At 38.4% G+C, this 11,247-nt stretch overlaps 3 protein-coding genes across 3 annotated transcripts; 2 read left to right on the top strand and 1 right to left on the bottom strand.

Annotated features, from left to right (window-relative positions):
• Nucleotides 1-541: 541 nt before the first annotated feature.
• polr3k (polymerase (RNA) III (DNA directed) polypeptide K) lies at nucleotides 542-3,495 on the bottom strand. The gene is made up of 3 exons (XM_061090075.1): nucleotides 3,263-3,495; nucleotides 3,083-3,170; nucleotides 542-834 (listed from the first exon to the last, which is right to left on the bottom strand). The coding sequence occupies exons 1-3, from the start codon at nucleotides 3,371-3,373 to the stop codon at nucleotides 707-709; spliced, it is 327 nt and encodes a 108-aa protein (XP_060946058.1). The 5' UTR covers nucleotides 3,374-3,495; the 3' UTR covers nucleotides 542-706.
• A 666-nt stretch (nucleotides 3,496-4,161) lies between these two features.
• Nucleotides 4,162-7,310, top strand: snrnp25 (small nuclear ribonucleoprotein 25). Its single transcript, XM_061090361.1, has 5 exons — nucleotides 4,162-4,501; nucleotides 6,428-6,518; nucleotides 6,617-6,722; nucleotides 6,828-6,902; nucleotides 6,998-7,310. The coding sequence occupies exons 1-5, from the start codon at nucleotides 4,289-4,291 to the stop codon at nucleotides 7,053-7,055; spliced, it is 543 nt and encodes a 180-aa protein (XP_060946344.1). The 5' UTR covers nucleotides 4,162-4,288; the 3' UTR covers nucleotides 7,056-7,310.
• Nucleotides 7,311-8,530: 1,220 nt separating this feature from the next.
• LOC133023730 (lipopolysaccharide-induced tumor necrosis factor-alpha factor homolog) lies at nucleotides 8,531-10,316 on the top strand. Its single transcript, XM_061090790.1, has 5 exons — nucleotides 8,531-8,537; nucleotides 8,679-8,798; nucleotides 8,885-8,977; nucleotides 9,943-10,090; nucleotides 10,208-10,316. Exons 1-5 carry the CDS (start codon nucleotides 8,531-8,533, stop codon nucleotides 10,314-10,316), a joined length of 477 nt encoding a protein of 158 aa, XP_060946773.1.
• Nucleotides 10,317-11,247: the final 931 nt, after the last annotated feature.

Below are 11,247 nucleotides of genomic sequence, written 5' to 3'. Positions count from 1 at the left end.
AACAGTGGTGGCTCCATCAATCATCACTCAGCCATTAAAGAATACCTGCACTTCTCTGATGCATGTTAGATAACAAACACAGATGTCTGTTGACTATTAATGTAATTACAAAAGAAAATGAATCCCTGCTAGTGTCAAATGACTGTTATCAGACATCTTGCAAAAATGACATTGTGATTCCACTGAGACGAATCCAAACAATGTTCCACCACAGCATGCCTGATCTGCAGTTCACCTTTGTTCAGTGCAGAGTTAGTCTGCATGAGCCACACATCGAAATGAAGAATTCTCACTGGCTAGTTCCTTGACTCCGTGCATTTGATTTTTATTTCCCTCTCGAGGTAAGCTAAGCTGTGCAAGAAGTTTTATGTAGAGTTGAAGGATTGCATTAAACTTTTAATACAAAGTACTGTATGCCATTGTTGTGGATAATGCTGGTCTGCATTGCTCTCTAAATGTCTGTGATATGTATTAACTATGTAAGTCAACATTTGTTTGACTGTTGTATACAGGTGATATTTTATCAATAAAAATCAGAATATGATTTTCCATTGAAACTTATTTTAATGGTCCATTAGCTGTTTCTATACACAGAATAGAAACACAAACAAATGAAAGATCTCTGCAAGAGCCTGTTGCTGATAAATAAAGGCCCCAAAATGAGTAATCTATGCCTCTTCATGAAAATGTTCAAAGTGCAAAAGTGTCAGTCTCTCCATCGATGTCCACACTTGATATTGCAGCATTTGTAGAAAGTGGTCATGGGTTCATCTGCTGATCTGGTCTGAATCTGCATGAAATATGCCCGAAGATGACCACACGTGGGACAAGTTTCTGAAAACAGAGACAAATGCAAAAGTGTCACTCCTGGATCACAAGTTGGGTTTAACACATTTGGTTTATGGTGTAAAAGTAGCACAGATTAAGAACGAGACTATCTAATGAACAAAAGTCACAATCAAATCTGTGTGTCAAAGTGTTTAATGGTTCAGTGTGTACAGTTTAGGTGAAAGGGATCTAATGACAGCAATTGAATATAAAATAATCCTAGTGATGTTTAGTGTGATCATCTGATTGTAGGAATTGTTTTAATCACCCTGGAATAGGCCTCTTATATGTACATACTTTATATTTACATAGAGAGTGGGTCTTCTCTACGGAGAGTGCCATGTTCTTTACAGTAGCCCAGACTGGACAAACTAAAAACCTTTTGAGTTTTTTATGACAACTGAAGGCTAACACAGGCTCTCATGTTTGGGAGGGTGAGGGTTATTCAGCTGCAACATGACACTCCACCACTAGAGGTCACTAAAGTCTACACAGTGAACCTTTAACATAGCTCAGTTTACAGTCAAGTTTAGTTTCTGCTGTCGTTCTATTAACTCCTTATTGCCTGAATTAATTTCCTTTATGTAAAAAAAAAATATTATTTGTGTTTTTGGCTGTCATACAGATGCTAAATTAAATGGAGATTGTTGATTTCAATATAGCATATACAATAGATATAAAATTTAAGTGACATTAGGCATAATGGGGCATAACCGTAATTTAACAAATTTTCCAGTCTCTGGTATGTAGATTATTATACTGATGCTGCTTTTGCTTGAAATTGAGTAACAACATATGTTTCTGTACAATCATTGCTGTTCCATCATCACAGTATTTCAAATACAGCTTAATATCTCAAAATAACTTTGCTGCACAGTACCAAGGGGCTAGTATGTATTTTCCACTCCGACCACTAGATGACAGCAGAGTACTTCCAATACCTTCATTGTATATGTAGTATTTCACCATCAGGCATTAGTGGGATAAAAAGACCTGAATGGGGTCTGAGGCAAATTCGCGACATTCGCTTACAAGGGGTTAAAAGGCTCAACTGTAACAACTTTTGTTATTTGTGAATTTGAAATGATCTGAAACTTATACAATTGAGTTAATTGAATTTATGTTACAGGGAGTTGCCACCCTCATGAGGGAGAACACATCTAGTTCCCAGATATTTGTGAGGCTATCTTGCTCACACAGCACGTGTTCAGATCTACCCACAGACTTTTTACTGATGATGGAGACAGGGCTGTTCAAAAAGCTTCAAAAAGTTCACGGTGGGTTTTAGAATGTACTGCTTTGGATCGTTGTCCTGTGGAGACCAACTGCCTATTGACACTCAATTGTGTTAACTTAAAAATAATAACATATCGTAAACTAACTTTCATATATAGAAATCTCAACTTGATACACAGAGACACTCATCAAGTAGTGGTGGGGGAAAAAAAACGATTCTGTTCAGTATCGCGATATTTTGCGATTATATCGATACTGTAGCACAAAGTATTGCAATATATTATTAATATTTATTTACAATTATATATGTAACAGCCCCTGGCTGGCAAAGCATGACGAGGAGAGTTTAAGAGTTTAAAAGATACCTAGTGTGTATGCGGAAAGGATGTTCTCCACTGCAGGAGATATAGTAACGTTCCAGAGGAACTTTAACATCTGAGCATGTTGACCAACTCCTTTTTGTGAACAAAAACGCCAATATTCCCATAGTACACATTTGTTTATTTTTCTCAATATGATTGAAGCTCTAAGTTACTCTTATTTATATGATTATTCTCAGGTTTATGTTACTCTATTATGTCTGCTTGATGTTACTGTATTGTATTTTAATAATTGTAAGTTATGTGCTGGGAGCTCAGCGTTCATGTGAGAGGTCTCCTATTCAGAAAATAATTACAAAGGTCCTGTGTCCTGAATGTTCAAGGACAAAGTTTTTGCACTTCAGTTAATGTGTAGAAGACAATGTTGTTCACAGAATTAAATGTGACATTTGAAGTGAGTTGAGCAGTTTTATTTTCCTCATTTTTTGTAATGCCTTTGAATAATATGGGGGACATGAATCGCAATATATCGCAGAATCGAAATACTTGCAGAATCGCAATATATCGCAGAATCGCAATACTATTGAATCGTGGCCCAAATATCGCAATACTATTGAATCGTCACATTTTTGCCAATTCCCACCCTTAAGAGACACTCATCAAGGCGAGAGGCCGGGAGCTGATGGAATGTCACTTACCAGGCGTTGAGTCCACATTCTCCCAGGCTTTAGCTCCACCGAGGACATCATCCACCTCCTTCAACTTGGGGAACTTCCTGTAATTCACCTGCGGCCACACAACAACAACAACAAAAACCTCAATTCCTCTGAGTCCACCGGGATCACAAACATCTCGAACGAGCTCAACCTGCGACTCACCTTTCTGGTGATGTTGTGCACGTAGGGACAAGTGTTGCAGGCGAACCTCATACACTTCTGTCCTTCCTCCACGATCAGCACGTTCCCACAGGTTGGACAGAACAGGAGCATGTCAGCGGAGGAGACACATGGGAAAGGAACGTAGGAAACGCGATGGGACGACGGTGTGTTTCCCACGGAGAGCTAGCTTGTTTAGATTAGCCGCTGTAAACAGATTGACGCACACGAGGATCATCACAGGAAAAGGCGAAAGCAGGTGCACCGGTTTTTACAGCTCGACTGGAAACAAACGATTAAAACAAAAGAGCAAGGACGGAATTTCATGTCAACACACATTCTGAAGTTATGTAAAAATCAATAAGACATATTGAGTCCAAGATTTGATACTTTGCATGACTAAACAGTGTTTTGAATTTACTTCCGCTAAGAGGAACCAAACGCACCAAATGGTGTTATCCTCCGGTGTACAAATTGTGGTGCACAGCCCGTGGTTTGTTTACTCCGTGGATGGAATCATAGATATATATATATATATATATATATAAAGACATATATCTATGGATGGAATCGTAGAATCCAGTGTGTTGACTGAAGGTTTTTCAGGAAGTATAGTGAATCTGCTTCTCGTATAAAAAGGCGAAAGCAGGTGCACTGGTTTTTACAGCTCGACTGGAAACAAAAGATTAAAACAAAAGGGCAAGGACGGCATTTCATGTCAACACACATTCTGAAGTTATGTAAAAATCAATAAGACATATTTAGTCCAAAATTTGATTTGACTTTGCATGACTAAGCAGTGTGTGAATTTACTTCCGCTAAGAGGAACCAAAAGCACCAAATGGTGTTATCCTCCGGTGTACAAATTGTGGTGCACAGCCGTGGTTTGTTTACAACGTGGATGGATGGAATCGTAGAATCCAGTGTGTTGACTGAAGGTTTTTCAGGAAGTATAGTGAATCTGCTTCTCGTATACCCGGAAGTGCTGCTGCTGTAGTTCGCGGTGTTTTTCTTCTGTAGTTCCCGGTGATGGAGGAGCAGGACGCTGCAGAAGGAGCACAGTGTGCCAAGGAGGAGAAGGAGGAGAAGGAGGAGGTGGCTGAAGCAGATGTGTCCGCTCCAGATGCGGAGGAGGAGGAGGAAGACGAGGAGTCTCTTCCTCACCCAGAGATCCTGGATATCTTCGAGGAAGGACTCGCTAAACTTGTACAGGATCCTTTACTGTGTGACCTGCCGATCCAGGTGATCATCAGAAGCTGCGTGAAGAACAACAATCACACTCTTCATTCATCGCTCCCATGTCTCCAAATCAATTGTATTCCTTCTACTGGTCTGCACAAGTCCATAGTGTTTGTTAAATCAAGTGTCCACATTTTACAGTAAACAATCAAATCCAAGTGATAAACTGAATCAGGTGACGTTTCTCAATTTCTAAAAAAAACCTGTAGTCTCTTTTTATTGTCAAATGAACAGAGATAACATGAAGCAGTCACTGTCAATGAAATACTTGGGTCACAGGCTCTCTTTAAGCAATGCTCAGTAATTTCAACCCAAAAAAATAAAATAAAAATAGAAATAGTATAAAATAGAATAAAAAAGAATAAAATAGAAAAAGAATAAAATAGAGTATCAAAAATTTAAAATAGAAAATAAAATATATGTATCTAAATATATATATTTACAGATGAATGTTCAATTTGTGCAGTAGTGCAAATATTCAAATATGCTTATTATGGTGCTGGTGCAAATGTGAAAATATTCCAGGGTGCTGGTTTGCTGGAGTTATTGCAGTTCAGAGGAGTTTAAAAGTCTTACGGCCTGGGGGATGAAAGATAGGTTTTGAGGGTATGGTCAGAAGGCCTCTGTGACATCATGGGCTGATCGTCCTCATTGACCAATAACAATCAATTTACAGTAATTTGATGATTAACAAGAAGCCAAAGGATTATGACATGGGTTTGAGAAGTCGGCACAAAAGACACGTGGGCGTTTTTAACTATAAATGAATCATACAAATACTGAATTGTCAAACTAATTGCTGATTCATTCCCTGTGGATTGACTAACCAGCTTATTGAGTGATGATTTAAATCATTCACTAAAGGTTTCATTAAGCTGAGGAGCTTTTCACAATCAGAATCAGTTTATGGTCACTTCACACGTCTTGTGCTCATGGAGTTGAAAGACCAAACCCCACAGACGAGACTGACAAACACGTTGACTTGTATTTTATTTATTTTCTACGTTTATTTCAGACACATTACTGTGTGTCATATTTAGGGTTGCAAAATTCTGGGAATATTAAAAGTTGGAAACTTTCCATGGGAATTAACGGGAATTAACGGGAATATACGGGAATTAACGGGAATAAACTGGAAATGTTGTGGGTAATTTATACTAACTGTATTTACCTTATCATATACAGACATAAATATAAACATTTTGTTGTGTCATAGGCTGATTTGAGCCCTGAGGAAACTTTGGGCACTTGACTATATGCTTCTGCATCGTTGTGTCATTCTTAACATAGGTCTTTGCACAGTATTTGCAGATGTACACAGCCTTTCCTTCTACATTGGATGGGGTGAAATGTCTCCACACATGAGATAGTGCACGTGGCATTGTTCTGTAGAATAAGATGAGAAAAAAGTTTGTAAAAAAACACTAATGCAATGCCAGAGATATAAATAGTTAGCCAAACAATTGGAATCGTCTGTAAAAATATTTTACAATTGATGGATAAATGAATGGAAATAGTCTAGATGAACAGATGAACAATCCTCAATCAGCATGCTAATATATTTTCCCAGTAATATCATGGAAACTTACCTGACTAGTCCTGCACTCTACAGCAGGCCTCAATAGCCCTGCTGTAGAGTGAAGGATGCTGGGAGTTATCTGTGCATGTGATGGAAGAATGAACAGTGGAGGGTTGAAACTCAACGTTCCATACATCTTTAAAATAGAGTTTTGAATGATGTTTTTATCGCTCAGCGTTTAATTTGCGTATTTTATTTTTTTTCAAAATTCCGAGCTTTACTTCCCATGGAAAGTTTCCGGAAAGTTTCCGCCCCTTTGCAACCCTAGTCATGTTTCATTAATCCATGCTTTAAGATGGACAGAAGTCCTTATGGAAATATCCCTGAAATGTGATTGTTGTTTTTTGAAGGTGACTCTGGAGGAGATCAATTCTCAAATAGCTTTGGAGTACGGCCAGGCGATGACCGTGAGGGTTTTAAAGGCAGATGGGGAAGTAATGCGTAAGTGTTGAGATTTACGTCGTGTTTTCTCGTGTTTACGATTTATTATTGAAACCCAATTATTCATTTCTGTATTTCTATTGTTCTTTCTCCTTAAGCCATCGTGGTGGTGCAAAATGCCACAGTCCTTGATCTGAAGAAGGCCATTCGCAGATTCATGGAGTTGAAACAACAACGTGAAGGTGGAGTGAAACATGTCAGCTGGTAAATGCACACACACACACACACACACACATTAACACACAAAAATACTTAATAAATGAGTTTTAACAACATTTTAAAAGTGGCCAAACTTCCTTTCTTTTACAGGAGATACGTTTGGAGAACATTCCATTTGGTGTTTCAGGGGGAGAAGCTTGACGATGACAAGATGAGGCTGAAAGAGTGAGAGTATAAACTCATCACTTCGTTGAACTTCATTTACATTGTCGTCAACAGATGTTTAAACATTTCTTCCTCTTCTTTTTTCATATCTTCAGCTACGGGGTCAGGAACAGAGATGAAGTGACTTTCATGAAGAGGCTGAGGAAAAAATGAAATGTCGCAACCAACATTTGTCACATCAGACGGAAAAACAGAAGTTCCTGTGGCGAGTACTGGTACTCCCACAATGTTGACAAAGTATTTATTTTATTATGGCTTGTTTGTTGAAGTGTTTAAGGTCCTGAAATATCTCTGTAAACTGCACATATACAGAAAAATACAATTTACAAAGTGAGATGTTTTCTTAAAGGGGCTTCATGTAAATAAAATGTTTGTAATTCTGAATGTTCGGCCTCAATTTGACTATCATTCATGTATAATAGTGTTCAAATAATAAAAGGTTTTTTCTATATCCGTGTGGTTGTGTTTGGCTTGCACATTAAAAAGGAGCTCTCTGTACCAGGAGGCAGTCAGAAATGAGCTGATTTGAATATTTCGTGATGGAAGTGAACAGTACATGTATTGTGTCCTTATTTACCTAGTTTGAATGTTACCTGTGCAGGATTCACTGGGAGCGGCTGAGGGATTGAGGTACTGCACTATATTCTTTAATGTTTTAATATTCTCTTTAACACAGCTTAAAGGAAACTTTATGAAACTAGGGTCTGGGATGTTAAAGTGATGGTTCAGCTTCTGACAGGGTTGTAGTGAGTACAGTTAAAGTAATAAATACATTCACTGGACTTGAGATCTATGTCGTGTTACTTTGAAAATTGATTGCAGCATTTTCTCCTCATCAATGTTAAATGATTGTTTTAGTCGCCTACCTTTGCTGACTCAACATAAAAATAAAAAAAACGAGCCAGAAATGTTTTTTGTTTTAGTTTTTCCGTATCGAGGAAAAGTTGGACTCAATCTTATTTGTGTTTTATAATGACACCAAACGGAGTTCTTTGATATATAAATTAAATCTTAAAATGGGTTCAGTGAGGAGGGACCATTTCTTATTTTGTTTAAACCAACTTTTTATGACCTTTGACTATTCTATCGAGCATTAATCTGCGTTTACTGTTGATCTGGAAACGACCAAAGCCACTGTTGACCACCACTTCTACCTCATAGATTAATCATTTGTATAAAACACAGAAGGCATCAGGATGGGTTTTTTATACTTAATTTAATAATTCTGAAATGTTTCCAGGGGTGGGGCCAGTGCCAAGTCTGACCGGTCCTTGTAGTAACCATGTCCTACCAGTAGTCTTTAAAAAGAAAGAATAAACTCCTCACTTACTAACAATATTATCAATAAAAATGACAATTTAAAATAGGAACTTTTGACAGTTCCTATTTTCTTGACCGTTAAAAAAAATAACTGTTCTTAATGTGCTTCTTGCGGAGTCAGGAATTGTGCCTAATGAGAGTAAAGAGCTAAGAACATTTGGCCTCTTCAGTCTTTTCAGCCCCCACCATGACTTCTTCAGAGAACGAGAGGAGCAGGCAAACGACAGAACAGAACTCTCTCTCTCTCAAAACCCATCAACTTCTGGAGAGGAAAAAACTGCTGTGTGTAATTCAGGAGCTACGGAATCATGTCGAGTTTGGACAAAAAGGTGACACACGACGGACAGAATATATAGGATCTGACTTTTCTGTTGAGTATCATAGCCTTCAGCAAAATAGTTTTTTTCCTTGTGCCTCTGCTGTTCTCCTGCGTGTGACTGGTGTTTCTATTTCCAGATGGCAAGGAAGTGGGATCGGCTCAACAGGAGATTGACAGCATTGATGACAAACTGAAGGAACTGAATGAGAGGAAGGCTGAGATCCAAAACCAAAACCATGACAACGACAGCGCGAAGAGTGAGTCTTAGGTTTCACTGCAGAGTGCAGACAAATCATTACTGCATCAAACTTTGCTCTTCTTCTTCTTCTTCTTCTTCTCTTAGAGGTGTCATTCAGCACAAGTCAGAAGACGGCGCCCCTCGAATCTAATGCTACCACAAAAGTTTACTATATCACGCCTCCACCTTCGACCCCTGGTGAGTAACTTGTCAATTTGGCGCTTTTCTATACAAATAAGGAATTATAGGAAGTGGAGAATGATTCTTTATGAAACTTCCATCGAATCTAGTGGGAACAGGAGGCAGGAACCTCTGGGTCTGTATATCAGGCCTCAAAAATGACTGTTGACATAGAAAGCAATATTGGAGTAAGACATTATTTCAATTATGATGTTTACATGAGTCGCTTAAAGAAAATAGCATTTATATTCCCGTTCACATGTTGAGAAAGAGCATAGTCTGATTATGGTGTCAAGAAGTGACTGTGGTACATGTAAATTGCACAAAAAGAACAATTTTTTAAACTAACAATTTTGTAGCACTTAAATGGCACTTAATTATAGCATTTTGTAGTTTGGCTTTATTTTTGAAGAACTTGTACTTTCTTGATTCTTGTTGTTCTGGGTTTGTTCCCTCGGGGTTGAATGCACTTATTGTAAGTCGCTTTGGATAAAAGCGTCAGCTAAAGGAAATGTAATGTAATGTAAAGTAAAAATGCTGCAAAAACTCCAAGAGAATTAAGACGCATACATATAATGACACTGAGGTGTCACATGTCATATTTTTATTATTTATTATTCTGGCCTTCAGGTTTAGGTCATTAGAAAATGCTGTTTACATGACTTATTCATCCTAATGTCTCAATCGGGTTAATATTTGAATATCAGTGTCCATGTAAACATATATATTAATTATGCTTTTGCTCATCATTCGTTTGTGAGAGTGAAGATCATATGCTGTGTGGCATTCACGCGCCTTGTTAACCTGCACGAAAGAACAAAAACAAGTGTGTTCATCTGTTCTATTATCTATCCTTTAATATTCTACTAGTTTTTGACTCCACAGACTAAACTTTGGTTTTGATGCCTGTGAGCTCTAGACAGATTATCAATGAAAGTAGTTTTGTGATTTAAAAAAGTTGTGTTTCTCTTCTTTGCACGCAGCCCCTAAAGTGATTCTGGAAGCAGAAGACCTTCCACCGTGTCCGTGCAGGACTCAGTGCCCCGAGTGTCGTCAGTTCGTGGTGACAGAGACCTCCCAGTCCGTCAGCAGTGTGACCTGGATGGTGTGTTTCATGACAGCTATGATCGGGTATGAAACAACCACAACCACAACCACCCCCCGCCTCTCCCCTCCCCCCTGTTCCTGGTGAATTATTTTTACATGATTGTGTAACCAGACCCACACTCCTGTTCTGTTTTCTTGCAGGTGCGTGGCGGGTTGTTGCCTCATTCCCTTCTGCCTGGAATCATTCAAATCGACCACCCACAAGTGTCCCAGGTGTCGCTCTGTAATCAGCACTGTTAAAAAGCTCTGAGAGGAAAGCATGCGGAGGACCGAGACCGAATGATGACACTCTCTTGTGTTCAATTTTCTTTTCTGACGTGACTGATTGTATTTAGATGTAGATCATATGAGATTTAAACACATTATCTGTATGACTTCACATTTAAGGGTCTACTAAAATCTGTGAAATGATTCAAATTGTGTCAAAGTTCATTTCTCTAGGAGTCAACAGTGCGACAAACTTAATACATTTATTGTAGTTTTTAATGGTAAGCGCTGAAGAGAAAAGGTGTGAAATCCCAATTGTCTCTGTATTTACGAAACCAAACCAGCTGATACATTTGTATTAAACAGAAATACACAATTGTGGAAAACATGTGCTATACAAACTCTGCATTATAATGTCTCTTGCAGTGGAGTTATAAAGGTAAAAAAAAAAAAAAAAAATTCTCATTCCAGCACATAATCCATGAAGGCACTGTCCCACTGTCCTGCAACAGTTTCTTTGACACTGAAGTTTATTAACTCCATACAGATGTCGTTTTGTGTTATTTGCTGAAAAAGAAAACCAGATGTGGCCAGCAGATGTCACTACACACACTGGATCACACTCATGGGTACTGTTCTTTTACTGCAGGTTGTGTCTGAACATAACAAAGCAGATAATAAATATTTGTAATCCTGCAGGAGTCGGTCTGCCAACAGATTCATTTAACTGTTGTCCGTGACATTTAGTGAGGATTCTCCTGCTTTAGGTTTATCGTTGACATCACAGTCAGTCCTCATGACCTGTGATATTAAAGTTCGATTCGTCTGAGCTGCTGACAGTAAAAACTTGTGGCAGAAATGCTTTACTTTTGGTGTGTGTGTTTACAATCTGTTTTGATAGCAGCAGTAGTTTCTGCTGTTCCCACGGTCAGTGCAGTATGTACAGTCACATGGTAATTCATGAGGATCAGACA

The sequence above is a fragment of the Limanda limanda genome, chromosome 17, assembly GCF_963576545.1.
Source record: "Limanda limanda chromosome 17, fLimLim1.1, whole genome shotgun sequence".
In the NCBI taxonomy this organism is placed as follows: Eukaryota; Metazoa; Chordata; class Actinopteri; order Pleuronectiformes; family Pleuronectidae; genus Limanda; species Limanda limanda.
The sequence above is the reverse complement of the archived record's forward strand: the minus strand, read 5'-3'. Positions and strand labels throughout refer to the sequence as shown.